The following is a 25,893-nucleotide window of genomic DNA, read 5'->3' as shown; positions in this document are numbered from 1 at the left end:
AGGACACCCAGCCATGCTGGAGCCTGAGCCCTGGCCAGCCTCAGAGTTCTGAGGTCAGGAAATCCGGAGGCAGAGGAGGGGGACAAAATTGCCACATCCCCCCGCCCCTGTAAGACCCCCAGGGCAGGAAGGATGGTAGGGCCTGGGGAGGGGGGTTCTGCAGCTCCCCTCCGCCTCCTTCCTGGGAGGAAGGGGCTACCCGGCTGCAGGGCCAGCAGGAGGGTGGCTGGGCGCTGTCGCAATCCTCTGCCCTGGGTCTGGGGACAGACGCTGAACCGTTTTCAGGAACCTGCCCTGAGGAGGAGAGGGAGGCCAGGGGGCCGGCGGGTGCTGGCCCCGCGGGTGCCAATGTGAGTAGGGGAGCCCCCGGGAACGGGTGGGGATTCACTGGAGCCTGAGTCCAGGCCCAGTCCTCCTGGTCTGCCAGGGGTCCGGTCAAGAGCCAGCCCAGGGGTCCCTGCCTCTAGGGTTTGTCCCTGGGCCCCAGCCCCAGGACACTCTTTCCCTAAGAGATGTGAGGAAGATGCAGAGGCAGGTGTGCTGGGGACCCTGGGCTCCAGGGGACAGAATCACCCCCCTTCAGCTGCTCTCCTTCGCTGACCCTGCCTGGCCCAGCCCCACGCTCAGCCCCTGCCTGCTTCCTCCCGGTCCCCTCAATCTCAAACTCTAAGGCTCCTGGGCCTCTGATCTCTGCGCTGGGCTTCTCTCTCTCCGTCCCTGGCTCCGGCTCCCCGGGCCTCCCTCTGTCCCCATCCACACCTTCACCCCTGCCACCTTGCTCTCCCTGACTCTGCTACCTCCCTCTCCCCACATACCCTCTCCAAAGTCTCTCTCTCTCTCTTGAGACTCTGAGAACTCTGAGAACAGGGGTGATAGAGAACTGGGAGATGGCGGGAATGGGTGGAGAAGGAGAAGGGAGGGGTAGAGGTGGTGTTGTGCAGAGGCAGGGAGTCAGAAAATGGGGTGTGATTGCAGTGACTCCCGGGGGCAGGGGTGTGGGTCAGGGGGCATTCTGGGAATCAGTGAGTAAGGGGCATCTGACTGGAGGAAACTGTGGGGTCAAGGAGCCAGAAGGGCCAGGAGGGCTCTGATGTCACCCCACCAGCCCAGGAGGCTGGGATGGGAACAGGGCATGCACTCCCACATGGGCCCCTGACCAGTGCTCTTATCACTGATGATCTGGATCCTGCCTCCCCCAAAGCCTCAGGAATGATCCCTGTCCCTCCTTCACAGATGCGGAAACCGAAGCTCCAGAGGGTGAAGTAACCTGTCCAAGGTCGCGAAACTGGTAAGTGGCCAGGCCAGCAGAGCAGAGGGTCTCACTGGGAGCTGCCCCTCCAGCCTCTCTGCAAAGTGGCCCCCAGAGAACATCCCATGCTCCAGTGGGCCCCGGGATCCACTTAATTCAAGCAGGGGCAGCCAGGGTTACAGGCCCTATGGACTGCCCGTGCCAGCCCCCAGCAGCCTGGGAAGGAGGCCTGGGGGCTTGGGGGCTGGGGGTGGAGAAGGAGGAAGGGCACCTCCCAGGGCACAGGCTGGGCCTGAAGCTGCCCTTCCCAGGACACAGTTAACAATAGATGAAGGTGGAATTTGCATCCCCAAATCTGGGTCTCGGAACCTGAATCTCCCTGCAGGGTTGCAGAGTCTAGTGGGCAGCTGCGGGCAGAGAGTGGCCCAGCACTGACCCGGAGACAGACTGCTTGGTGCAGCTGTGCAGGCTTCTCACTGAACAAAGCCTCGGGGCTGAGAGGGGACGAGGGTGGACTCCAGCCAGCTCCTGGGGGCCAGGACACCATGCAGAGTGACCTCCATCCTGTGTGGTGCTATGACATTGCTGATTTGCAGAAACTTCCAGCCCAGTACCACCAGGACACAACCACATCCAGGGACAGCCCAGGGCGGGGAAGGGGAGAGAGAGGAGCAGAGATGCTTCCTCCCTGTGCACACAGGCTGGAGCCCCTGCCTGGCCGTACAGGCTGACCAGAGGCCCCTGCACAGAGACCCCCAGCAGTGCAAGAAGTGCTGGAGGCCCCCACAGGAGCAGGGGGGACAGGGAGGTTGGACGCCAAGCCCTGCAGTGGGCACCTCTGCCTACTGCCTACTCCTCCAGACCAGCTCACTCCCCTCGCCCGCACATCTCCCCACAGACACCCCCAGAGGTCTTCACCTAGAACTCAGGGTGAACCGGACCCCATTGTGCCCACCCATATCCACCGCCCATAGGGGCCCCTTGCCTGGCCTCCCCAGGCAGCTGTTGCCTTCCCCAGGGCCTCCTGCGTCTTTAGTCCGCTTCATTACCCCGGGAACATTCATGCATGTGCAAACCGACCATGCGGGCAGTCCATACGCCAGGGGACATGCTTTAACCAATGGGCGGTAGGGACCAGTGAATAAATGTTCCTCTGCCCCAGCCAGGGGATAAATCGTTCTCTGGATGCCCAGTTCTGAGATGTGTCCTGTGCAGCTCCTTGGAAGGTGACAGCAGGCTCGAGCCTGTGGATCACAGAGGTGACCAGCCCGGTGACAGGCCCTGGGTGGGCTTTCTCCCACACTCAGCTCCTGGGACCTTCCCAGAATAAACTGGCTGTCAAGCCTGCCCCGTGTTTGGGCTCTCCTTGCTAGGGGGTACCCAGCCGAGCTCAAAAGGAAGGGGAAGGAACGCTGGTCCCTCTGCCCCTGCCCCTGCTCCCTCCCGGAAGGTTCTTGAAGCGGTGGCCATCCCTTAGTCACTCAAGGGACCCGCGCCAGACTTGCAGCTTCTTCCCCAAACCCAAAGCAGTGTAGGCTGCTGCTACATCTGCTCTGCAGATTGGAAGTGCCCAGTGCCTGGCCAGAGCTCCACTGGGGCAGGGAGAAACATAAGCTCAGTGCTGGCCCCAAGTCCCCAGCCTGACCGCGCCCTCTGCCTCCAGGTGGACCCCAAACTGGCACCATGGCAGAGCTGGGACCTGGGAACCTGGCCAGAGCTGCCCTCATCATCCTGCTGCTCCCCAGAAGTGAGTATGGCTGGGAGTGGGTGCTGTGGGAAGGGGTGTTTCAGGGCGAAATGGGGGGGGAGGGTAGAGAATCCCAGAAGGGAGGTTCATTTCCCAGAGCTGCTGCACTGCTGCCAGGGGGAATCCCAGGGAATCTCCTGGGACACAAGACTGGGCCAGACTCCCACTCACAGACAGTGGCGGACAAACCACCTTCCTGGGAACTGGAGGGGTGGGGGCCTCGAGCGCAGTTGCAGACCTCTGCCGCGGGTGCCTCTGGGCCCGTGGAGCTGCTGGGGGAGGCAGCAGGAGGCCGGGTACTTCCTGAGAGGAGGAAATGTTCTCTGGAGCCATCAGGGCCTCCAGCTTCTGGGGCCACAAGCTGGGACGCACACTTTGCAACAGTTAGGGTTTGCGGGCCCCGTGGTCCTGTTGCATATTCTTTTCTGGGTACGAGTCTTGCTTCTGCAGCAGTTTTGCAAGGATCTCCCCACTCTGCTATTCTGAGTCTATGAGGTAGAGCGGGGCCACACAAAGGGAGCCTGGGACTTGTCCTGGGGATTGAGAGAAATGGCCCTTGCTCTCGGGTCTGCCCCATCCCATCAACAAAGCAGCCCAAGAACCTCTGAGAGGGCTGGCGGGGACTCCACAGGCTGCGTTCAGGCTTTGCACACTGGATGCTGACACCCTCATACTAGGAGCGATCCCCAAGCACTGAGCCGAGAGCACTGCCAAACACCACCAAGTGTGGCCTAAAAATGAAGAAAGCCAAAATAAAAAAACCTAAGCAAGGGAAGAAGCCACAAGGGAGCCTCAACAGGGGCAGAGTGGGTGCTTATTTGTTTAGCTCTTTGTTCAACACATCTTCAATACTTCCCTAGCCCGGGTGAGGCACTGGGAATACGATATCAAGCAAGGCAGCCAAGGCATCAGGCCTCAAGGACCCTCAGTCTAGCAACAGCAACTATGGGAGTCACACAAATCCTCATAATTAGAGAGAAAGGCTTTGGGAACTTCAGGGTTTAGCCTGATCTGGACATGTGCAAGCACCCACATGCACAAGTGTGCATGCGCGCGCGCACACACACACACACACACACCCCAGAACAGCAAATCCTTCCACGGCAGGGCTGCTCGGAGTCCCTTATACACCCTCTCCCTGCCAGTCCTTCCAGGAACAGTAAACAGGATGGCCTCATGCCCATTCTGCAGATAAGAGCACTGAGGTATAATGTCTGCTCAACCTCCCCGGGGCCAACTAGTGAATAAGTAGTAGAAACAGGCTCTAGGTGGAGATGCAGCTGAAGCCTAGTGGTGCCCTTACCTGCTACGCCTTGCTGCCTTCCAGGGTGATGGCAGGCAGGCCATGGACGATGCTGCCATCAGAATGGGAAAGGCAGCCACATGTGAGTTCTGAGAAGACGGCCGTGGCTGAGATGGTTCTTAGGGCTGTTCTTATCAGATCATTGCTTTCACCATCCCTGGGGAGGGTTGGGGGACAATCTTCATCAGAGGGCAGCTGTTCACCTGGGTGTCTGCAGTAGTTGAGGCCACAGGCAGTCACCTGGGAGATCATCAGAGTGTCCCCCCACAACCAGCAGGGACCGGGCATCACTGTCTGTGTCGCAGTCCCCAGGCCTTGGGGTGGGGCCTGGGAGAATGAGAACCTCTGGGGCAAGCGCCAGACAAAGGCTCACGCAAGCCCATTGGTTCTCCACCACCCCAGGCCTGGAGCAGTGCGGGAACATCAACCTCTCGAAGCCCGTTGTGCTCCTGGGGGACCCTGTCACAGCCTCGTGCGCCATCAGTCAGGAATGCCTCCACGTGGACCGCGATTCAGAGATTCTGTGGAAGTTGGACGCTGAGTTTCAAACTGGTGGCAGACAGCAGCGCCTGCCAGACGGAAGCCAGGAATCTACCATCACTTTGCCCCCACTCGACCGCCCCCGGGCCCTGCTCTTCTGCGGCCTGCTCTGGGGCAACCACCTGCAGATCCTGGACCAGGCTGAGCTGCGGGCAGGCTGTGAGTCCCTCCACACCCACACCACGTGCTCTCACCCCAAAGCCCACTTGCCAATGCCAGTGCAAGCTACTGGGTTTTTTTTTTTGGGGGGGGGGTTGTTTTTTTTGGTTGGTTGCTTGCTTGCTAGGTTTTGGGTTTTTTATTTGTTTGGGTGGTTTTTTTTGGGGGGAGGGGGCTTCTTGGGCCACACCTGGCAATGCTCAGAAGTGAGCACTCCTGGCGGTGCTCAAGGAACCATATGGGAAGCCAGGGATCAAACCTGGGTCAACCTCGTGCAAGGCAAGTGCCCTCCTCGCTGTACTATGGTTCTAGCACCTCAGTACAAGCTGCTTTTGAGTGAGCACTTGCTCAATGAGTACTTAACAGGCATCACTTCAAGTCATCTTCCTACTGATAGGGGTGCAACTGAGTCCCATTTTGCAGATGAGAAAATTAAGGTCCAGCATGGGTAAGTAACTTGCTAAAGATCATGAACTATTAAACAGGAAGCCCAGACTTTAGTCATGCACACAGTGTGACTCAGCAGCCAAGGCAGGAACCAAAACTATATGGCTCCCCAGTCTACCCTCTCAGGCCATGGAGTTGGACCCAGGGAGGGCCATGTCCATGCTGATCTCTGACTGAAAGGTGAGTTTGTGTCAAGTCAGTGCATAAGGAAAAGGGAGAGAATAACATTTGGTTAAGAATTAATTATAAGGGGCCAGAGAGATATAAGCAGGTAGGGCACTTGCCTTGCATATGACATGTGACTGACCCAGTTTCAATCCCCAGCACCCCATATTGTCCCCCAAGCACCGCCAGGTATAATTCCTGAGTGAGAGTCAGTCAGAAGTAACCTCTGAGTGTTGCCAGGTGTGGCTCAACCCTTGTCCCCCACCAAAAAAAAAAAAACTAATTATAAGTCTGAGGATGTAGCTCAGTGACAGAGCACATGACTTGCCTATGTGAGACTCCAGGTGTGACCCCCCCTGCCCCAAGCAGCAACCAGCACTATGATAACAAAAGAATCACAGTGGGGGTAGGCACAAGAGTACAGGGGGGAGGGTGCTTGCCTTGCACACAGCAAACCCAGGTTTGATCCCCAGTATCTCATATGCCCCCCTGAGCACTGCCAGGAGTGTTTCCTGAGTGCAGTGTCAAGAGTAACCCCTGAGCACTGCTGGGTGTGACCCAAAAATAATAACAATAATAATAATAATAATAGTAATAATAACAAAAGAATCAGAGGCTCGAGTCAGAGACCCCCTCCTCTCCAGGGCCACCCTATCTAGGGGCAGGAGCAGAGACCAGACACCACAGAGGAAATGACCTGGAGTGAGGCCCTGGGCAGGGGCGCAGGGGGGTGTCTGAGGGGTCCTACGCAAAGCCCTGGCTCTCTCTCTCCCTGCTTACAGACCCTCCTCCAACGCCCCACAACCTGTCCTGCTTCATGAACATCACAACCAACAACCTCACCTGCCAGTGGGATCCGGGCCCCGACACCTCCCTGCCCACTAACTTCACCCTAAAGAGCATCCGGTGAGTTGGGATATGGCCCCCGCGCCGCCCACATCCACCGCCAATCCTGGGGCAGGGTAGGGCCGGGGGGCAGAGGCAAAGGTGGGAGGCAGAAGAAACCTCCCTTTCCTCCTCTGCCGACACCGAGGATGCGGAACCACTGCCAGAGCCCCGAGGCGCCTCTCCCGGACTGCATCCCTGAGGCGGGGCACAGCCGCTGCACCATCCCGCGCAAACACCTGCAGCTGTACCAGAACATGAGCCTCTGGGTGCAGGCAGAGAACACGCTGGGCACCAGCAAGTCTGTGCCACTGTGTCTCATGCCCAGCGATGTGGGTGAGTGACCCAAGGCCAGGGAGGGGACAGGCCTCTTGCCCTGGGCTGACACAGTGAAGCACAGACATCTTGGAGGAGAGGAGAGAGGAGACAGGGAGCCGGGTGGGCTGGAGGCACAGACCCAGGCAAAGGGTCGCCGCGCACAGGCCTGCATGTGCCTCTGTGTGCCAGGCACCACTGCAGACGCAGCAGTGAACAAGCTGTCCAAATCCCTGCCCTTGTAGAAAACGGGGGCAGGGCGGTTGGGGTGGGGGAGAGAAAGAGGAGAAAGAGACTGTCAGTGGACCAGAGAGTAGCCCGGAGGTTAAGGCATTTGCCTTGCACACAGCTGATGCCCGGTACCATCTATGGTTCCCCAAGCTTCACCAGGAGTGATGCCTGAGCACGGAGCAGGAGTAAGCCCTGAACCCAGTTGGGTGTAGCCCAAAACAACAGTCTGGCAGGGGATGCTAAGTGTGATGGAGAAATGAAGGCAAGGCAGGGGCACCAGGAAAGGCCTTGCCCACCAGGTGACCTTTAAGAAGATCCTGGAAGGATGGGACCAGAGCAATAGTACAGTGGGTAGGGACAATCTGGGTCCTATTCCCGGCAGCCCATATGGTCCCCCAAGCATCACCAGGAGTAATTCCTGAGTGCAGAGCCAGGAGTAACCCCTGAGCATCACGCCAGGTGTGACCAAAAAAAAAAGAAAGAAGAAGAAGATCCTGGAAGGAAATGAGAGAGAAACCCACTGCCATCTAGAGGGAAAGTGTTCCAGAGACAGAGCAACCAGAAGGAGGGTCTGGCCCAGAGACCTTAACAGCAGAGGGGCACCGTGGGCAGAGATGAGAGGTGTAGAGGCAAGAACAGGCGAGAGAAGGTTCCAGGGAGGAAGCCAGGCACAGACAGGCAGGCACGAGAGGGAGCGAAGGCAGCCCTCTAGCTCAGCGGCAGGGAGCCCGCGCTCTGTGTGTGTGTGTGTGTGTGTGTGTGTGTGTGTGTGTGTGTGTGTGTGTGTGTGTGTGAGGCCTGGTGTGATCTCACCAAAACACAAGTGAGAAAGAAGTTAAAGAGGGAGGCTCGAGCAGATCTGGCAGGGAATGGTCTGGCACCCCCTCTCTGGCAGCGAAACTGGAGCCCCCCACACTGAGGGCCCTGGAGCCCCACCCCGAGGGCGCCCCCCGACAGCCAGGCTGTCTGCAGCTGCGCTGGGAGGTGTCGAAGTCAAGCCTGTACGTGGAGCAGAAGTGCGAGCTACGCTACCAGCCCCGCCGCGTGGCGGCCAACTGGACCGTGGTGAGCAGAGAGTCACCCAGTCACGTGGTTGGCGGTGGGGGAGGCTCTCCACCAGTGCCCCGGGGTCCAGGCTCACAGCTGTGCCCCCACCAGGTGGGCCCCCTGTTCTCCAAGACCCTCCGGCATGAGCTCTGCGGGCTCCTCGCGTCCACCGCCTACGCCCTGCAGATGCGCTGCGTGCGCTCGCCCCTGCCCGGTCACTGGAGCAGCTGGAGCGCCAGCCTGGAGCTGACCACGGCAGAGCGGGGTAGGTGGGAGGGGCGGGGCAGAAGCAAGACGCAGCACCCCCCCCACCCCCCCCACCCCACCCCACCCCACCCCACCCCACCCCCCCACCCCCCCCCCCGCCGCCAGGCCAGCCCCTGATTGGCTCCACTCTCCTCCACTGCAGCTCCTGTCATCAGGCTGGACACGTGGTGGCGGCGACAGAGGCAGCGGGACCCCGGCACCGGGGCCGTGCAGCTGTTCTGGAAGGTGACCCTCTCCGATGGCCACCTTCACTCCCGGATGGAGCCCCGCCCTGGGCGCCCAACGCGGGCAGCTCCAGCAGGCCCCGTGGGCTGACCATTGACCTGCTGCCCTTTGGGTGTGGCTGTGAAGTGAGGGACACCTTCTCCCTCCTCCCGTCCTCCAGCCCTGCCCCTCACCTCACCTCGGGGACAGAGGGAAGCAGGGAGGGAGGGCGACCTCAGGCTGCGGGCCAGTTCCTGAGACTTGCATCGTTCCCCCCAGGGGGGGACTCCCCCAACTCCAGACGTACATCGCCTTCTCCTTTTCCTCCTGTGCCCTCCACAGCCAGTGCCCCTGGAGGAAGACAGTGGGCAGATCCAGGGCTACGTGGTCTCCTGGCGCCCCCCAGGCCAGGACGTGGCGGCAATAACGCTCTGCAACACCTCAGCCCTGGGCTGCACCTTCCACTTGCCTTGGCACGTGCGGGAGGTGGGGCTGCTGGCATACAACTCGGCCGGGACCTCTGCTCCCACGTCAGTGGTCTTCTTGGACAGCCGAGGTAAAGGGGGTCGGGGGTCCATGTGGTTAGGCAGTGACCTGGGCGTACACTGCGTGGGATCAAACTTAGGCCTGCCAAACGCTGCAGTGAGACCTGGGCAGGTCACTCATCTAGCAAATGGGGAAGTCACAGCACCCAACCCCAAGGGTGGCTGTGAAGACTCCATGGTTTAGACATGCCAGGCAGGGGCTAAGGTGATAGTACAGCCGGTAGAGCATTTGTCCCCCAGGTAGCAATCTCAGCTCCAACCCCAGCACCCCATTTGGTCCCCCCATGGTCCCTCAGGCCCCATTGGGCATAATCTGTTGAGCACAGATTAGGAGTAAACCCTGAGCACTGCTGAATGTGGCCTAAAAAGAAAAAAAAGAAAAGAAAAGACACGCATATCTGGGGAGAGAGAGAGAGACAGAGACAGAGACAGAGACAGAGACAGAGAACTGGGGTTAAGGTGCTTCCCTTGTATAGAGCCACTCCTGGTTCTGTCATCTGCACTACATACAGTCCCCTGAGCACCACCAGGAGTGATCCCTAAGCACAGAGCCAGGAATAGCCCCTGAGCATCACCAAGTGTGGCCCAACTCCTTACCCAAAAAACACACGCCAGGCCCAAAGTAGCAGTTCTATGGTGTTAGCTGCTTTTCCCACTGACCAGAGCCAGGTTAAGCTGCTGACTTGCCTACACAAACATACACAAATACACACATATACACGTGCTCTATTCTGACAGAAACAGGAGAGAGAGGGGCACGGGAGCAATAGTACAGTGGGTCGGGTGTTTGCCTTGCTCACAGCCAACACAAGTTTGATCCCCGGCACCCCATTTGGTCTCCTGAGCACTGCCAGGAGCGATCCCTGAATGTAAAGCCAGGAATAAGATCTGAGCATCACCAGGTGTGGCACAAAAACAAAACCAGGAGAGAAAGCCCTAAGTTTTTCTAGCTAGGATATGGTCCCTGAGTTAACTCCTTATTCTCAGGGGATCAGCCACCCCTACCCCCAGGGTGAGGCCTCACTAAATGAGACTAACATGAGTAACACTTAATTCGCCTATTCACCGGCTGTTGATCTTAGCCAGTTACTTAACCTCTCTGTCTCATTGATCAAATAGACACAGGCTGTGAGCCGCCCTCATGGAGGGGATTTATTTTATTTTTATTTATTTTTTTTAAATGTAGGAGTACTGCCATTTATTCAGCCACTGATTAGCTGATTGAATTGTGCATGAACTCCACCTTACTTTTTTTTTCATTTTTTATAATTTTATTCATTGAATCACCGTGAGAGCAGTTACAAAGCTTTCAGGTCTAAGTCTCAGTCATACAGTGAAACACCGGTACCTTCACCAGTGCCCATTCATGGACAGGATTTAGGAGACTGATGGGTGAACATCTGTCAGGGACCATCCCTGGAATCCCCCACCCCCAGAGCCGACCTCTATCATGCTCTGTCTTCCCCAAATGGGGCAGAGGACTGGCCCTGTACCAGGACCCTGGTCAGCGGGCTCTCTGATCATCATCCTGTTCTACCCATGAGGAAAGCGAAATAGAAACCAGTCACCACATGTGACAGAAATTAGACCAGGGGCCTGGCATCACTTAGAGAGTAGGTGGCCAAGTTCCCCCCACCCCTGTCTGTAAGCTGACGTGTGAATTACTTTTTTTTTTTTGGCTTTTTGGGTCACACCCGGTGATGCTCAGGGATTACTCCTGGCTCTGCACTCAGGAATTACCCCTGGTGGTGCTCGGGGGACCATATGGGATGCTGGGAATCAAACCTGGGTCGGCCGCGTGCAAAGCAAATGCCCTACCCGCTGTGCTATTACTCCAGCCCCTGTAAGCTAACACGTGATTCCAGGCCTGAGCTCTCTTCCCTACATCCTGTGTCCTCCTACTCTACCTGCAGGCCCACCACTGGCCAGACTGCACACCCTGGCCCAGGACCCTCACAGCCTCTGGGTGGGCTGGGAGCCCCCCAGCCCTCAGCCTTGGGGCTATGTGATTGAGTGGGGCCTGGGTCCCCCCAGCCCGAGCGGCAGCAACAACAGCTGGAGGATGGAGCCAAACGGGAGCATCACGGGGACACTGCTACAGGGTGAGTCTGACTTGGGAGACTGGGGCACTGGACAGCTCTGGACAGGAGGATGCAGGAAGGGCCTGAGTGCCAAGTGCCAGCCCGACCGCCCCAGAGAAGCAGGCTCCATGGCTGTTCTTCACCCCTCAATGTTCTCATGTCAAGTGCTCCGAATCGGAAACCCTTCCTACCTCTGGCCCAACCCCCCTTACAGCGCTGACCTGCCTCTGCCTCGCTCCCCCCACCCCACCTCCAATACTCCCTCTCTTACCCCAGCCAAAGCTCTAAAGAAGAGGTTGCAAAGAGCTACAGACAGGCCTGGTGAGCCCTGGCCAGAGGTTGGGAACGAGCCGCCCTCATGGAGAGGATTTAGGAGACTGATGGATGAACACATATCAGGGACCATCCCTGGAACCCCCATCCCCCTCCCCCGCCCAGGTCTAATACAATGCTGAGAAAAAGAACAAAATTGGAGAACTCACATTTTCCAAAGCTATAGGAACCCAAACAGTATGGTAATGGAGACATATAGACCACTGGACTAGAATAGAGTGAAAAATTAATACACATGCATATGTTTATATATATATTCAAATTTGCATATCCACCGAGTTGGCCTCGGGGCTCAGCCCTCACCCTTGCCCACTTCTGCCCCATTTTCTCTTCCACAGAGAACATCAGGCCATTCCAGCTCTATGAGATCATCGTGACCCCCCTGTACCAGGACACCAGGGGTCCCTCCCAGCACATCTTTGCCTATTCCCAAGAGACAGGTTTGTCACAACCCCCCCCCCCCCGAGTCCCCATCGAATTGCCTCTGTCTCCCTGGGCCTCCATGACCAGGAGGACGCAGGACCATTTTCCTCCCTACCTTTCCACGGCAGGGGAAGGCAGGGGGAGAGAGCAAGGGGAGGGATGGGGACCGGGAGTGAGCCGGCCCAAATCAGAGTGTGCCTGCAGAAATCAACCAGGCTGTGCAGGAATCAGACTATGGGGACGCCGGGTGGGCCTGTTAGCAGGATCCTACTGTGTCTGGCAGAACTCAGGTAACTGGGCTTCTGCTCAGAGAACCAGGTCCCCGTCCTGCCCTCCTATTAAACCGGCAGGAAATTCAATGGCAGGTCCCGGAAATGGGGCTGGGCTGAAGCCCCTTGAACTCCTCTTCCTCCTTCACCCCATGGTGTCCCAGCTCTTGGGTCTGGGGAACCACAAGTACAGCCCTTCACCTGCCTGGCTCTCTGTTCATCACCCCTCACCACTCTCCCCCACTCCCCCCACCCCATAGCCCCTTCCCGCGCCCCACAGCTGCGTCTGAGGCTCATTGGCAAGACGTGGGCCCATCTGGAATGGATGCCCGAGCCCCCTGAGCTGGGGAAGAGCCCCCTGACCCACTACACCATCTTCTGGACCAACGCTCAGGGACAGTCCTCCTGTGAGTCCCACTCACCCAGAGGTGTAAGAGGGGTGTGCCGTGGTGTTAGAGGGAGCCCCAGCCTCCAGGCCCAGCTGACCCTTCTCCTGTGCACCAGCCTCCCGCCTGAATGCCTCTGCCCGCGACTGTGTCCTCCAAGGCCTCGAGCCAGCCAGCTTATACCACGTCCACCTCTCGGCTGCCAGCCAGGCTGGAACAGCCAACAGCACCAGCCTCACCCTGATGACCCTGGCCTTAGGTACCGAGAGGAGGGCGGGGGTGGCCACTTTGGGGAAGGTGCTTCACTTAAGGGGTATCCATGCTGAGAGTAGACAGGCTCTGCCTGGGTCTGCCTGTCTGAGGGAGGAGACCCCACCCCAGCCTGAAGGCAGAGGTCCCGTGTCACTCATGTACCCTTCTGACTCCCTCAAATCTTAGAGGAATTGACGCTGTACATCGTCCTGGGCTTCTCAGGCTTCCTGTTATTTTTCATCTGCCTCTGCACAAGTTGCTGGTTTTACTGCAAACCCAAGTAAGTCCTTTCGAGAGGCCAGAAACTCGGCTTCCCCAGCCGATCCAACCCCTTCCTGCCTCCCCCACCTCTGGGCCCCCACTTTCTCTCTGCACTCAGAGCTTCTCCCTTCTGGCTGTGTGGAGTGAGTGGGAGGAAGCGGGGAAAGCTGGCGGGCCTGTGTGATCCAGCCTCTCCTGCCTCCTTCTCCAGCAGGAAGAATCCCCTCTGGCCCACTGTCCCTGACCCGGCCCACAGCAGCCTGGGCTCCTGGGTTCCTCCCATCATGACAGAGGTGAGAACCCCGAGGGAGAGGGTCCTGGGGTGCAGGGTGCTGTAGGGTCCGGCTGCCCTCTGAGGGTGGCCTTCCACCACTTCCTGCCAATATCCCCTCCCTCCGGAATCCCAGCTGAATCTCCATCCCAGCTCTACCCACTTCAAAGCCTTGCTCATCTGGCTCTGGCCTGAGACCAGTCCCACACTGTGCCCAGCTAAGAATGAACAGCAGCGGGCAATGGGTTTGAGTTCCAACAGAGAGCCCAGGGAATGGCTCCACTATGGTCCCCACTCAAGAGGGCACAGCGGCTGGGGCGGAGAGGAAATGCACGTGCCCTCACTTGCCATCCTTGTGTCCAGGAGATCTTCCAGATGCCCAGCCTCCGAGAAGCCAGCATGGCCCCCATCACCAAGATCATAGTAATGGAGGAAGAGGAGAAGCAGCCAGGGCCCTGTGAGCCTACTGACAGCTCGGAGGACTGTTCACTCCCCACCCTGGTCCAGACCTATGTGCTCCAAGGGGACCCCCAAAGCCCTGCCACCCAGCTCCAGCCCCAGCCCAGTTCCAGCGATCCCATCCTGTACGGGCAGGTGCTGGGCAGTCCTTCTGTGCCAGGGCCAGGGCACTACCTCCGTTACGACTCCACACAGCCTCTTTTGGAGTGCTTCACCCCCAGCCCCAAATCCTATGAGAATCTCTGGTTCCAGGCCAGCCCTCTAGGGACCCCGGAATCCTTGGTCCCAAGCCAGGAGGACGACTGTGTCTTTGGACCACTGCTTGACTTTCCCCTCTTACAAGGGCTCCGGATTCATGGTGTGGAGGGGCTGGGGGGTCTCTAGGGCTCTTGGAGCTCCTCACCTGGGCCTGCCACGGGAGAGAAGAGGGTCAGATCAGTAAGGCCTGGACTGGAAAGACCACTCGGCCTCCAGGAAAAACAGAAAGGAGACCCATCCCACCAACGCTCCCGGTCCAGCATCCCTCCTGGTCTGTCCCACCTCTTCCCTCTGCAAAGAACAGAGCATCCTTCCTCCAGACCCGTTCGCGCTTATTTCCAGGCATTTCAGTCTCTCGAATGTTTGTTAATAAGATTTACTTTGAGAAACTCCAAGCGTATCTGACTGAGTCTTTTTGCTGCGAGGAGAGGGAGTGTTGTCAGAATGATTTCTTCTTGACTTTATTGTTGTTCAGAGGGGTGCCGGGGTTCCAAGAAACTCCAAAAATAACTGAGATTGAAGGCGAAGCAAGCACATCGCCCTTAATCCCACATTCTGCGTTCTTCGCCTTCAAATTTACACAGTATTTGTACCCATGCTGGGTGAAGGGGCATCTGGTTAGTGGTGCCCATCATATAGCAGCAGCCAGGCACAAAACCATTTCTTGCTTATCCCAGCATGGTTTTAGGTCTGTGCCCTGTGCCCTCGCTCGGGGTGTGTGTGTGTGTGTGTGTGTGTGTGTGTGTGTGTGTGTGTGTGTGTGTAGGGGGTGAGGGGGGAAGGGGAAAAATTCAGTGTGTGTGTGTGTGTGTGTGTGTGTGTGTGTGTGTGTGTGTGTGTGTGTGTAGGGGGGGGAATGGGGAAGGAAAGGGGAAAAATTCAAACAGCACCGCACACCGCTGGCAAGCAGCGGGTCCGAGCGCTCCAGTCCCGCGTGCCGGGGGTGCGCACCCTCCCATTAGTTCCGCGCCCAAACCGAGCGCTCTCCCATTGGTTCCGCTCCCAGACCGCGCACCCTCCCATTGGTTCTGCGCCCGGACCGCGCGCCCTCCCATTGGTTCCGCGCGTGCAAGCTCCGCCCCCGATCCGTCTTCTCGGCGTTCTTCTACTCTAGTCTCGCGACTGCGCCGACGAGCCGGGACTGGGCCATCATGGCGGCGCCCATGTGACCCAGCCCGTCCTCAGAGGCCGCCGGGGCCCGGGCGCGACCGCCGGGGTTTTAAAGGTCACCATGCTGCGGGCGACGTGCCGAGCGCTGAGTTGGGTCCGCGGCCCCGCTCTGGCCGACGCCGCCGTCCTGGGGCGGCCTGCTGGCCGAGAGCGCGCCCCGCGGGACCTCCTGTCGCACGGCCGAGGTGAGGCGCGGGCGGACGGGGCTGGGGCGGGAGGCGGTGCGGCACCGAGAGCGGGGAGAGATGGGCCGGCGGGGGGCCACGCGCAGGAGCCGGAGCACGGGGTCGGGGCTGCGCCGCCCGCCCGCTGCAGCTGCGACTCTTCCTTGCAGGTCTCCTCCTCCAGGCAGCCCGCGGATATGCCCTGCAGAAGCCAGGTAGGGGCGCTTGGGAGGCTGCCGGGAGGCCGGGCGTCCACCAGGGCAGAGGCTGTTACGTTGGAACCGTAGGAGGGGGAGTGAGGGGCTGCCCGGACGTGCTAACGGCCAACCCCCACGTGCACCGTGTCACCGAGCCCGGATCGGGTGCAGCATGGGAGCTGGAGCCTCGGTGCTGGGTGGGGAGGAGCCGAGCGAGCCCGAGGGAGTGTGGGTGGCCCCGTGCAAGGCCGTCTGTCTGCAGGGTGGTCTAACGAGCAGAGTAGCACGGGGCAGAGTACTGCTGTTCCACAACGAGTGTGAACGCCTCTGTTGGAGAAGTGCTTGGATTCCGGGGGGACGCGGGGGAAGCTTCCTGACAACGGCTGGGCTGGCAGTCAAGGGTCGGGTGCAGTTGGTGTCAGAGCAGCGTGGCACTGGAGGGACAGGGTGATCTTCCTGTGCCGCTCCCTCCTGCCTGAGGACAGCGTTTCCTGCAGACTCTGGTGCTTCCGTTTCAGGTGCCCCAAAGCTAGGACTCCGTCCTCAGCCCTCCCCATCCTTATTCTGTTCATGCACTCTAGTAGCAAGTGTTTGTTAAGTACCTGTTCTCTGTTGGCCCATGAGCCAGACTGGGAGTCACCCACTCTGGACTCCCAGGAGTATTTGGGGGGTGGGTCGTGGTGGCAAAAGCCATCAACTCCCAGCATGAAATATCATGGTGGGTGCCCGAGGGTTGGCAGAGAAGAAACCAAGCCCCAAGAGGTCCAGGGTTGACCTGGATGGCAGGAGAGGGTGGGAGGAGCAGTGCCTGGGAGGATGGGCCAGGAGGCCTCACTGGGGGTTGCCCATCCCTCGCCTGACAGCACCACCCAGCCATGATGCTGACCCAGCCCCTTCCACGCTGCTCAAGGACTACCAGAACGTCCCTGGAATTGACAGGTAAGTGGGAAGAAATCCCTCTGTGGAGGCAGAGGGCCCTGGGAGGGCTGGCCTAGAGGGAAAAGACTGTGACTTCTGGCCAAGTACCCTCCAGGCTGGGACAGGGGATTATAGAGGCCCAGCAGGCAGAGAGAGCCCTTGGAACTCAATTGCTTGCTTTTTTTGCACCCTGGGTGAAGACCCTCGGTTTACCATCGGTTACCAGGAAGGCTTTGTAGAAGTTCCTCATCTCTTGATCCTCACAAAAGCCCAGTGAGAGAGACCCAGAGATTGTACAGTGGGGTAGCACTTGGCCTTGCTTGTGGCCAACCCCAGTTCCATCACCAACACCACATACAGTACCCTAAGCACTGCCGGGTATGGCCCCCCCAAAAAAAATTGAAAAGCCCCGTGAGAGACGAAAGTGTCCCCATTTTATATATTATCAAGCTACCTAATTTCATACAGCTCCAAAGACCTGTATTTAAATCTGGATTCAATGATGCAACAGCAAAAATCATTCTGTTCAACTCCTGTCCAGTGTAGTGGCAGCTGGGTGGTCTCTCCCACTAGGCAGTGTGACTCGAGAAAGAAATGGATTATGGAGTTGATGTGTCTCACTGCAGAGCAGACCACAGTCCGGCTGCTGCCGCCCCACACCTCTTTCTCATTGCTCTGGTTTTTTTCCGTAGGGTTGATGATGTCGTGAAAAAACTGTTGTCTTTGGAAATGGCCGACCAGGTGAGCGACCTGAGCCAAACCTCCGCCTCCCTTGGCCTCCTCTGGGCTTCCTCTCATCCACACTTCCCAAGTCACAGCACTTGTCCCCCTGTCATTCTGTGTCCACTTGTCCAGATCCACAGATAGAGCATTGAGGATGGGCACAGTCCTGTTCCCCCATTGTACCTCAAGCACCCGGTCAGCAGCAGGTGCCCAGTAAACATCCACTGTCTGGATGAACGTGCTCACTTCAGGGACATTCTCCCAACAAGTCATTTCTGCCCCTGGCTTTGGCCTTGGGCTCACCTAGATGAGACGAGCCTTCTGGTTGGCCAGAGGCATGCCCAGGTGTGCTAGCGTGAGGTTAGACCGAGGGCCGGATGTTGCTTTGGCCTTGGAGGTGCAAAAGGTCTTAGCAGATAGTCAGCCCCACCCTCAGTGTTTCTCTGTCTTCACCTTCAACAGAAAGAGAAGAAGAAGATCAAGACGGAGCAACTGAGGAGCCAGATCGTGGCCAACCCTGAAGACACCAGCTCCCTGGAGGCTAGAAGTTGGTCAGAGGGCCCTTGGGGAGGGGCTGTGCATGGGAGTGTCCTAGTGGGTCCCTGATTTGGGGCCCTTGTCTGTGCTGCATCAGGGCAAAGCTGTGGCTAGAGGAAGGAGGAGACGTAAGGACCCCGGGCAACAGCAGCTGGACTCCACGTCCTGAGCTGTGTGGCGCTGGCACCAGTGTCAGCTCCTGCTCCCAACCTCTGAACTCAGGAGCCCAGTCATACTCAGGGTCTGCCTTGCTCCATTCTCTGATGGAGGACCTGTGCAGGGACCACGTGATCATGGCCTGGGTTCCTCTAACTTCAGTCAGGGCTCCCAGAATTCAGTGTGTTTGCAGAAAGGGGCTGCTGTATCGACGGCTGCCCTTAGCACTCCTTGTTTCTGCCTTTGCCCCCATCTTTGCCATACAGACAAGAATCAAATGAGAGCAATCCCCAAACAGGCTGTTCTAGAACTCTAGGAGATGAGTAGGAGTTGATCACTGTGGAAATTTGTTAGTGAAGAACAGAGATAGAGGTGGTCACTGGAAGGGGAGAGGCAAGAGGAATACCCCTGACAGTTTGGAATCTCGTTGTATACATTTTCTGGGGCCTCCAGTGTGGTGCTGAAGCTGTAGCCACAATTACATGCATCCTGGACTAACTCCTGAATTTAACAGGAATGCACGTCAGGTTTACAAAGGTATAACTTCCAGCCAGCCAAGGATGTTTGGTTGGAAGTTGTACCTTTGTAAGATAGAGCAACTGACTTTCCTTGGACTTGGCTTTGAAAGATAATCCAGGAACTGGAGACAGCGCTTAAAGAACTGAGTCCATACTGTGTACCTGAGGCCCAGGTTCAAGACTCGGCACCACGTGTTCCTCCCCTGCTCCCAGCACCAAGCTGGGAGTACCCCTGAGCATTTCCAGGTGTGGCCCCAAAACCAAAAATTAAAAAAAAAATAATCAGTCACTAAGATCTCAAAACTTAGCTATATAAGAGCATGACTTATTGTTATTCCTCGAGGTTTTAACACATAACCAAGGCCTGGGCCCTTCCTTCTCTGAGCCCTGTCCTCATCCTCTGTGGTTTGTGGTTTCAGTTGTTGCCTTGACCGTCAAGATCCACAGTTACGAAGAGCACATGCAGAAACACCGAAAGGTAAACCCTGGCCACCTCTCACAGCTCAAGGCCCCAGCCAGGGGTGCAGAGGCAGGATACAGAGGGCTCAGGTGTACACCCCTCAGCTGCAATGCAGATAATGCATCCCTCCTGCTCCCCTGGAGAAACGGGAGTGCCGGGTTGGTGTCGTGTGTCTGCAGGGCCAGAAGACCGACTGCAGAGTGGGCTCTGACACTTGTGTGGCACTCGGGATCCTCTCCCTGTCATTAGGGGCCAGATTTTCAAATCGCAGCTTGCCACTCTCCCCACCTCCTTCCCCTCCCCGCCCCCCGCCCCCCCCCCCCCCCAGCCATCTGTGTGACCTCCGGGTTGTTACTTCATATGTCTGAGCCTCTTATCTACAAATGGAGGTCTGATAGCACCTGCGGGCAGGATTGCAAAGGCCGGTAGTCCCAGCCAGACGACATGGTGAAGCCTTGTGGGAGGTTCTTAACATGCTTCCGCTCACTGTGCTCACACAGCTGTCTTACTGTCCCGGTTTCAGAGAAATCACCCGGCAGGGATGGTTGAAGGCAAGACACAGAACTAGGAAATGATGTGCTGGGACTTGAAGTGGGGTGGTGTCACTCCCAAGGCCATCTTCTTTTTCTTTTCTTTGAGGGGCAGGTAGACACACCTGGTTCGTGAGCTGGGGCCCTGCCTGCTAGTGCTCAGCTGCTGTGGACCCAGTTGCAGTTTGGGGTTTGCACCATTGTGGCTGCATACAAAGTGAATGCCTTACGCCCTGTACTGTCTCCTAGACCCCCCAAGACCATATTCTCAGAATCAGGCACAGCGCTGGCCCTCTCAGGCAGCTACTGAGGGTTTTCATAAACACACGGCCATGAGCCCACGCTGCACCTGCACTGTGTCCCTGGAGCCGGTGAGGCTGCTGCTCTGAGTCTATTTATTTGTGTGTGTGGTTTTTTTTTTTTTTTTTTTGCTTTTGGGGGTCTTACCCAGCGATGCAACAGGGGTTACTCCTGGCTCTGTAGTCAGGAATTACCCCTGCCGGTGCTCAGGGGACCATATGGGATGCTGGGAATTGGACCCGGGTCGGCTGCATGCAAGGCAAACACCCTACCCGCTGTGCTATCGCTCCAGTCCCCTCCAAGTCTGTTTATTTGGAGTGTGCAACGCCAGAGGCTGCTGAGGTGCCTCTGAGTAGCCCTGGCTGTGGGTGGTTCTGGAAAGAGCACCAGGCCTTAGTCCATCGCAGCTGAATGGGCGAGCTGCAGTGAGATTCAGTGGGTGCTGTAGAGATCGGATCAGGAGATTCGGGCTAAGACCACTAGGCTGAGATTCAAGACCAAACCACACACCAGGTCCCTTCCCCTTGCAACCTACTCGGGCCTTTGCTGAATCAGAAAACACCTTTGTCCTTTATTTTGCCCACATGTCGGGTGAGAATGACAATACCGCCCTCAGTGCTACACTGGTATTTGCCAGACGCCCTTGGGAAATTTCATGACCTGCCCCTCGTTGGTTGCTGGGAAGTGGCATGCCCCTTATTCATGTGGTACTTACGGGATACCGACTGTCTTCCAGGATAAAGCCCATAAGCGCTATCTGCTGATGAGCATTGACCAGAGGAAGAAGATGCTCAAAAGCCTCCGGGAAACCAACTACGCGGTGTTTGAGAAGACGTGCAAGGTGCTGGGGATCGAGTACACTTTCACCCCTCAGCACCATCGGAAAGCCCACCGCCGCTTGCTGACCAAGAAGGAGCTGTGCATCCGGGTACGGGCCTGGCTCTCTCAGAGAGAGCAGGAGGGCCGGGTGGTCTTGTTTCCCATAGCGGCCTGGGGCGAGCCTTTAGTGGCGCTGGGTGTACGCGGGCTGTATGCTCCAGAGACAGGCTCTGGCTGGGGAAACCGCTCTCACGCCTGCATAGGCTCACAACGTCCTCCTCTGCCTCTCCATCTCCAGGTTTTCCAGGAGACTCAAAAACTAAAGAAACAAAGAAGGGCTTTGAAAGCTGCAGCAAAGGCTCAAAAACAAAAGCTGAGGAACCCAGAGAGCCCTTCCAAAGCCGAAGCCGAGGCAGGCCGAGAAGACCAATAAAATCTGATGGCGTCATGTCTTTCTGCCTTGTTTTCACAAGCAAAGGGAGACTGTGGCCCCTGGTGGCCTGAGGAGGAATTCATCCCACATTTCAGCTGTGGGACCCAGGTGTCTGAGGGTCAAGTCCCTGCCCTCACACGTGCCGAGGACACAAGGTACTGGCATCACACATCCCAGCACTAGGGGCACATCTCCCTGTCGCTGGGCATGTTCGTGCAGGTGACAGCACACAGCCAAGAGGTGTGGCAGGCTGGCCGCAGGGAGCAGGCCCTCTGTGGATATTTGAAGCATCATTGTCAAGCCATGAACCATACAGTACAGGCAGGCAGGCTACGGCGACAGGAAGCACAGCTGCCTGCTCGTCATGTGGAGGACAGACTACGTGTTTTTGCAGACATGCCACCCTAATCTTCCAGGTGGTGGGTGTTCACCACAGACATGGCAGGAGGATTTCTGGGCAGCCTCCTGCCCGGGTGCAGGCCAGGAAGTTTCCAGCACGTGCTATCTCCAGAGAGCTGTGAGGCGGTAAAACTTGGTGGGGAGCCTGAAGTTAGGAGGTGACAAGATAGTGGACACTCGGGAGGGCACAGCCTTAAGGTTGTAAAACTAAAAGCATGGCCACAAGGCTGTGTTTCAGTCAATGGGGATAGTAGGGAGCGGGGTGATAATGGTCAAGCAATTTGTAATCTATTGTTTGGAGAGCACGTGTATTGGTGTTTAGATTGCGAATCTGGTCAAAACAACCAGTTCCAGGCTGCAGAGAATACAGTGGGTAAGGTGCTTGTTTCGCATGCAGCCGACCCAGGTTCAGTCTCCAGCACCCCATAGTGTCCACCAAGCCCCACCAGAAGTGATCCCCAAATAAAGAGCCAGGAACAAGCACTTAGCACTGCCAGGTGTGGCCCAAATTACACCCTCCCCAAACCCCCAGGAAAAAAAAGTATCTAGACCTGAGTGAGCAAAGCAGAGTTATGATGGGAGGGGTGAGTTCGGCCAGATGGGAGTAAGACCCATGCAGTGTGTTGGTTCAGGTCCATATGTTGTGCCCAAGTTTCAGAACCCCAATCGCGGGGAGACCCAGTTCCACACACAATACTGCAAAAGCAAAGGAACTTTTATTTCTAGCCTGAGCCATTGGTAGCTCAAGCTAGGGACCAAGTCTCGTCCAACTCAGTGGAATCTTGACAAGGACCCCGACTCCAAATCACAAGCAGTTTATATAGGGCTGAGAGTTAAGAGCAGTTGACATACTGGTCTGTTTTTAGCATCGGCCCTAATACAACAGTGGTCAGCAATTAGACAGTGGTTAGTAACAGTTTCTAAGGAGGACACAGTGACCCTTCATGACTGGCTAATTGCCCAATTCCTTATCTAGGCACATTACTCAGCTGGGAGTTTACCAGAAACTGCAAATCCTGCTCCGGAGAAACAGACACTGAGGCCTAGTTGAGACTTAATGTTAGCTGCAGCTTGTCGTGGCATCGGTTTTGCCCTCACACATAAATACCAAGAAAGGGGCTTACAATGTTTCTCAGCATTTTTCCAGCCAGGTGCCCACCAAGTTTGTTTCCATCTTGTGGACTCTTTGTCCTACTAATTAACCCCCTAATATCATAAACCCTCCAACCTTGACGTATTTTTCACCTGTTAAAAAGTACTGGCTTAACAAATCTAAAGATTAGGAAGTCTGGGACTGAAGCAGTAGCACAGTGGGTAGGGTGTTTGCCTTGCACGTGGCCAACCCGGGTTCGATTCCCAGCATCCCATATGGTCCCCTGAGCACTGCCAGGGGTAATTCCTGAGTAACCCCTGTGCATTGCCGGGCGTGACCCAAAAAGCAAAAAAATAAGTAAACAAAGATTAGGAAGTCCAAGATCAAGGTGCTGGCAGATTTGAATCAAGTGAGGAATGTTCTAGCCTTGCAGATGGCTGCTTTCTTACTCTGTCCTCCCATTTCTCTTCCAAGGACAGAAATCTATCACATCATAAGGGCTTTCCCTCTCGTCCCAAATGTAATCCCATAGTATCTCCTGATGCCAGATACCAATGTATTAGGTGTTCTGGTTCCATGAAGGCATTTACAGAAGGACACAGGCCTGGAGCCCATACTCAAAAGTCCAACGGAAAGACTTTGGACTCAATTCTAAGCGAGAAGGGAAGCCACTGAGGCAAAAAGGAAGAAAGCTGTAGTGAAGTGATACCCCCAGGAGTAGCTGGGATTTTTAGCTGGAGTTTTGTAGAGTTATGAACTGGAGATAGGTTTGGGAATCCTATTTAGACAGTGGCCAGAGAGCACTTTTCTGGCATGTGTGGTGCCCTGGGTCCCAATCTGGAAAAAAGGTGCCTAGAGAGTGGTTGAAGTCATGGGTGTGAGTCAACTGTACAGTGAGGGGGTGTGCACAGAAAGTAGCCCCACCAGGGTGTTCTCGGAGAGCACTGCCGGGAGTCTGGAGGAGTAGATGAAGTGGAGGGGGAAAGGGACGTGAGGAAGGAATATTCTGGGATCTTGCTGAGTCAGACGTAAGGTGAAAGGCTCAGAGAGGAAGAGGCAGTGGTCAGCTAGCACCTCCAAAAATAAAGGAAACCCTATTTACCTGGCAGGGTTTTTGAGTGGACACAAGCTGGCCACAGGGACTCCAGAGTCAGCTGCCAAGATTTACCTTTAAATGTGGGGAGAGAAAAGAACAGGAACACAGCAGTGGAGCAGGCCCTGCTGGAAACGCCTGGTTTTTAATGCTGCCATAGGCACGTGATCTCATCTTCAAAGCCACTTTGACACGCTCAGCACATACTGACATTTTTGTCCTCGGTTACTGCGTTAGAACCAAGGCTCAGAAAAGTTTAACAGTCAAATTCACATGACTGCTAAGGAGGGTTCAAACCCACATCTGTCTTGACTCCAGACTCCATGTTCATTTAGTTCACCATCCCATGTAGACACAGGGTAAAATGTCAGCAGTTCAGGGAGGAATCTCCACAAGGAGGAGGTGTTATGCCATAACAGGTGACTGGGGGTGACAAGAGCAGCTGTGTCCCTGTCGAGGCAACATGTGCCCAACAGGGAGGACTGAAGGGATGGCACAAAAATCTTATCTTCTGAAACAGTCTAACAGCCAAAACAGGTACAGACCAGAAATACAGAGGGGCAGGTCAGAGAGATAGGACAGGAGTTAAGATGCTTGCCTTGCACGAAACCGACCCAGATTCAATTCCCAGCACCTCACAGGGTCTCCCAAGCACAGAACCAAGCCCTGAGCACAGAACCAGAAGTAAGCTGAGCACAGTGAAGTGTGAGCGGGGCCACACATACCCTCCCCCACAAGAAAAGTGGAGCACAGTGATACAAACATAAAGAGACAAATGCCTGAAAGATTTTGGAGGAAAAGGAATTTGGTGACTGTTAAAAAATATGTTAGAGGGCAGAGTCGAGGATCCAGGACTTAGGTTTCAAGGCTGAAGGGAAAGATGAGCAGAGGGTTTTAGCAATACTAATATTTACAGAGTAAAGTGTACAGAGGCCAGAGCAGTAGTATAATAGGTAGGACATTTGTCTTAGATGCAGCTGACCGGGATTTGGATCCCACCACTCTATATAGTCCCCAGTGCACTGCCAGGAGCAATTCCTGAGCATCACCAGGTATGGCCCCCAAAAACAAAATGTACAGCAGAAAGTGGGGAAGTATCCTAGAGCTCAAGATGCAGTTCCGAGTCTTCCCTCAAGGCAGAGGTGAGAATGGGAGCCTGCCTAATAATAGCTGGCATCTCACACCCTCCAGGAGCTGCAGGCCTCTTGACCAGGTGGAGCGGCTCTCCAAGCAGCCTTTAAGGAGGAAACCCTAACAAGAACAAGCACATACAGCACCATTTTACAACATAGATTCTTCTGTGCAATCCGGTAAAATGGATGTTTACCTCCATCTTATTTATTATGATGATTATTATTTATTTATTTTGGTTCTGGGGGCACAACCAGATGCTCAGGGGTAACTCCTAGCTTTTCAGTCAGAAACCACTCTGGTGCTGGCGGGAGAGGGGGGCCGCGGGAATATGGATGGGATGACAGGGGATCAAGCCCAGATCCGCCATGCCACATGAAAGCCAAGCGTCCTACCCACTGCACTATCTCTAGCCCAATCACCTCCACTTTAAAAGAGGATGAAGCCCACCCTCAAAACACGGTTCAGGACAGGGGAGGCAGCTCACGACAGCGAGGCTTTGCAGTCAGGAAGCGGCCCAGATTCAATCCGCGGCGCCACTAGGTCCCCTAGCTCTGAAGCTCCTTCTGCTCCCGGCCGGGAATAAACTCAACACCGATCAATGTGGCCCCACCCAAAAAATAAACACACACACACACACAATCAATCAATCAATCAATCAATCAAAACACCTGCTCATGGGGCCGGTGTTTTGTATCCACTCATAGTACAGCGGGTAGGGCGTTTGCCTTGCACGAGGCCGACTTGGGCTCAATCGCCAGCATCCCCTATGGTCCCCCAGCACCGCCAGGAGTGACCCCTGAGCGTAGTTCCAGGAGTGACCCCTGAGCATCGCCGGGTGTAAACAACAACAAAAACCACCTGCCCCAAACCCCTGCTCCAAACAGCAGAGCCGTGATGCTAACCAACCCCGTCGGCCAGAGGAGGCTGTGAAGATGTTTAGCCGAGGTTTGCCGCGCCCCCAGGGGCTGCGGACGAAACCCAGCCCATCGGGGTGGTCCCGGGAACGCCCGGCGACTCAAGGCCCGCGCTCACAGCCCGAGCCAATCCGCCCGTAGGGCTCAGCCATCCGGACCAATAAGCGTTCGCTCCTGGGCGCCTCCCAACAAGAAGTCTGCTCATTGGCTGGTTTTCCTCCCTCCACGTTGCCTTAGC

General features: G+C 56.4%; 2 protein-coding genes and 1 non-coding gene across 4 annotated transcripts; all 3 read left to right on the top strand.

The window, feature by feature from the left end:
• The first annotated feature begins 1,243 nt into the window (after positions 1–1,243).
• On the top strand, positions 1,244–14,291 carry CSF3R (colony stimulating factor 3 receptor). The gene is made up of 16 exons (XM_056123112.1): positions 1,244–1,288; positions 2,913–2,996; positions 4,702–4,998; positions 6,393–6,516; positions 6,644–6,831; positions 7,937–8,106; positions 8,200–8,353; positions 8,498–8,580; positions 8,902–9,115; positions 11,018–11,206; positions 11,857–11,958; positions 12,471–12,617; positions 12,715–12,855; positions 13,035–13,128; positions 13,321–13,402; positions 13,744–14,291. The coding sequence occupies exons 2-16, from the start codon at positions 2,933–2,935 to the stop codon at positions 14,221–14,223; spliced, it is 2,529 nt and encodes an 842-aa protein (XP_055979087.1). The 5' UTR covers positions 1,244–1,288; positions 2,913–2,932; the 3' UTR covers positions 14,224–14,291.
• A 394-nt stretch (positions 14,292–14,685) lies between these two features.
• Positions 14,686–14,819, top strand: LOC130032246 (small nucleolar RNA SNORA48). Its single transcript, XR_008793795.1, has one exon. It is a non-coding gene; the product is annotated as a small nucleolar RNA SNORA48 (small nucleolar RNA).
• A 399-nt stretch (positions 14,820–15,218) lies between these two features.
• On the top strand, positions 15,219–21,037 carry MRPS15 (mitochondrial ribosomal protein S15). Of its 2 annotated transcripts, none has more exons than XM_056123114.1 (8): positions 15,219–15,452; positions 15,602–15,646; positions 16,492–16,567; positions 17,239–17,287; positions 17,732–17,816; positions 18,900–18,958; positions 20,507–20,698; positions 20,888–21,037. In XM_056123114.1, exons 1-8 carry the CDS (start codon positions 15,329–15,331, stop codon positions 21,020–21,022), a joined length of 765 nt encoding a protein of 254 aa, XP_055979089.1. In that variant the 5' UTR covers positions 15,219–15,328; the 3' UTR covers positions 21,023–21,037. The 2 variants fall into 2 exon arrangements, with proteins under 2 accessions (XP_055979089.1, XP_055979090.1); XM_056123115.1 differs by having other exon boundaries at positions 15,219–15,454; positions 15,607–15,646.
• The last annotated feature ends 4,856 nt before the right edge of the window (positions 21,038–25,893 follow it).

The sequence above is a fragment of the Sorex fumeus genome, unplaced genomic scaffold (assembly GCF_029834395.1).
Source record: "Sorex fumeus unplaced genomic scaffold, SorFum_2.1 ptg000047l, whole genome shotgun sequence".
NCBI lineage: Eukaryota > Metazoa > Chordata > Mammalia > Eulipotyphla > Soricidae > Sorex > Sorex fumeus.
The sequence above is the reverse complement of the archived record's forward strand: the minus strand, read 5'-3'. Positions and strand labels throughout refer to the sequence as shown.

Bases quoted from the DNA above. Each gene is read 5' to 3' on its own strand.
- CSF3R (XM_056123112.1), top strand. From the start codon at position 2,933: ATGGCAGAGCTGGGACCTGGGAACCTGGCCAGAGCTGCCCTCATCATC. The intron at 4,999-6,392 runs GTGAGTCCCTCC...CCCTGCTTACAG, and splicing joins GGCTGAGCTGCGGGCAGGCT to ACCCTCCTCCAACGCCCCAC. The intron at 6,517-6,643 runs GTGAGTTGGGAT...GCCGACACCGAG, and splicing joins TTCACCCTAAAGAGCATCCG to GATGCGGAACCACTGCCAGA.
- MRPS15 (XM_056123114.1), top strand. From the start codon at position 15,329: ATGCTGCGGGCGACGTGCCGAGCGCTGAGTTGGGTCCGCGGCCCCGCT. The intron at 15,453-15,601 runs GTGAGGCGCGGG...TCTTCCTTGCAG, and splicing joins CCTCCTGTCGCACGGCCGAG to GTCTCCTCCTCCAGGCAGCC. The intron at 16,568-17,238 runs GTAAGTGGGAAG...TTTTTTCCGTAG, and splicing joins AACGTCCCTGGAATTGACAG to GGTTGATGATGTCGTGAAAA.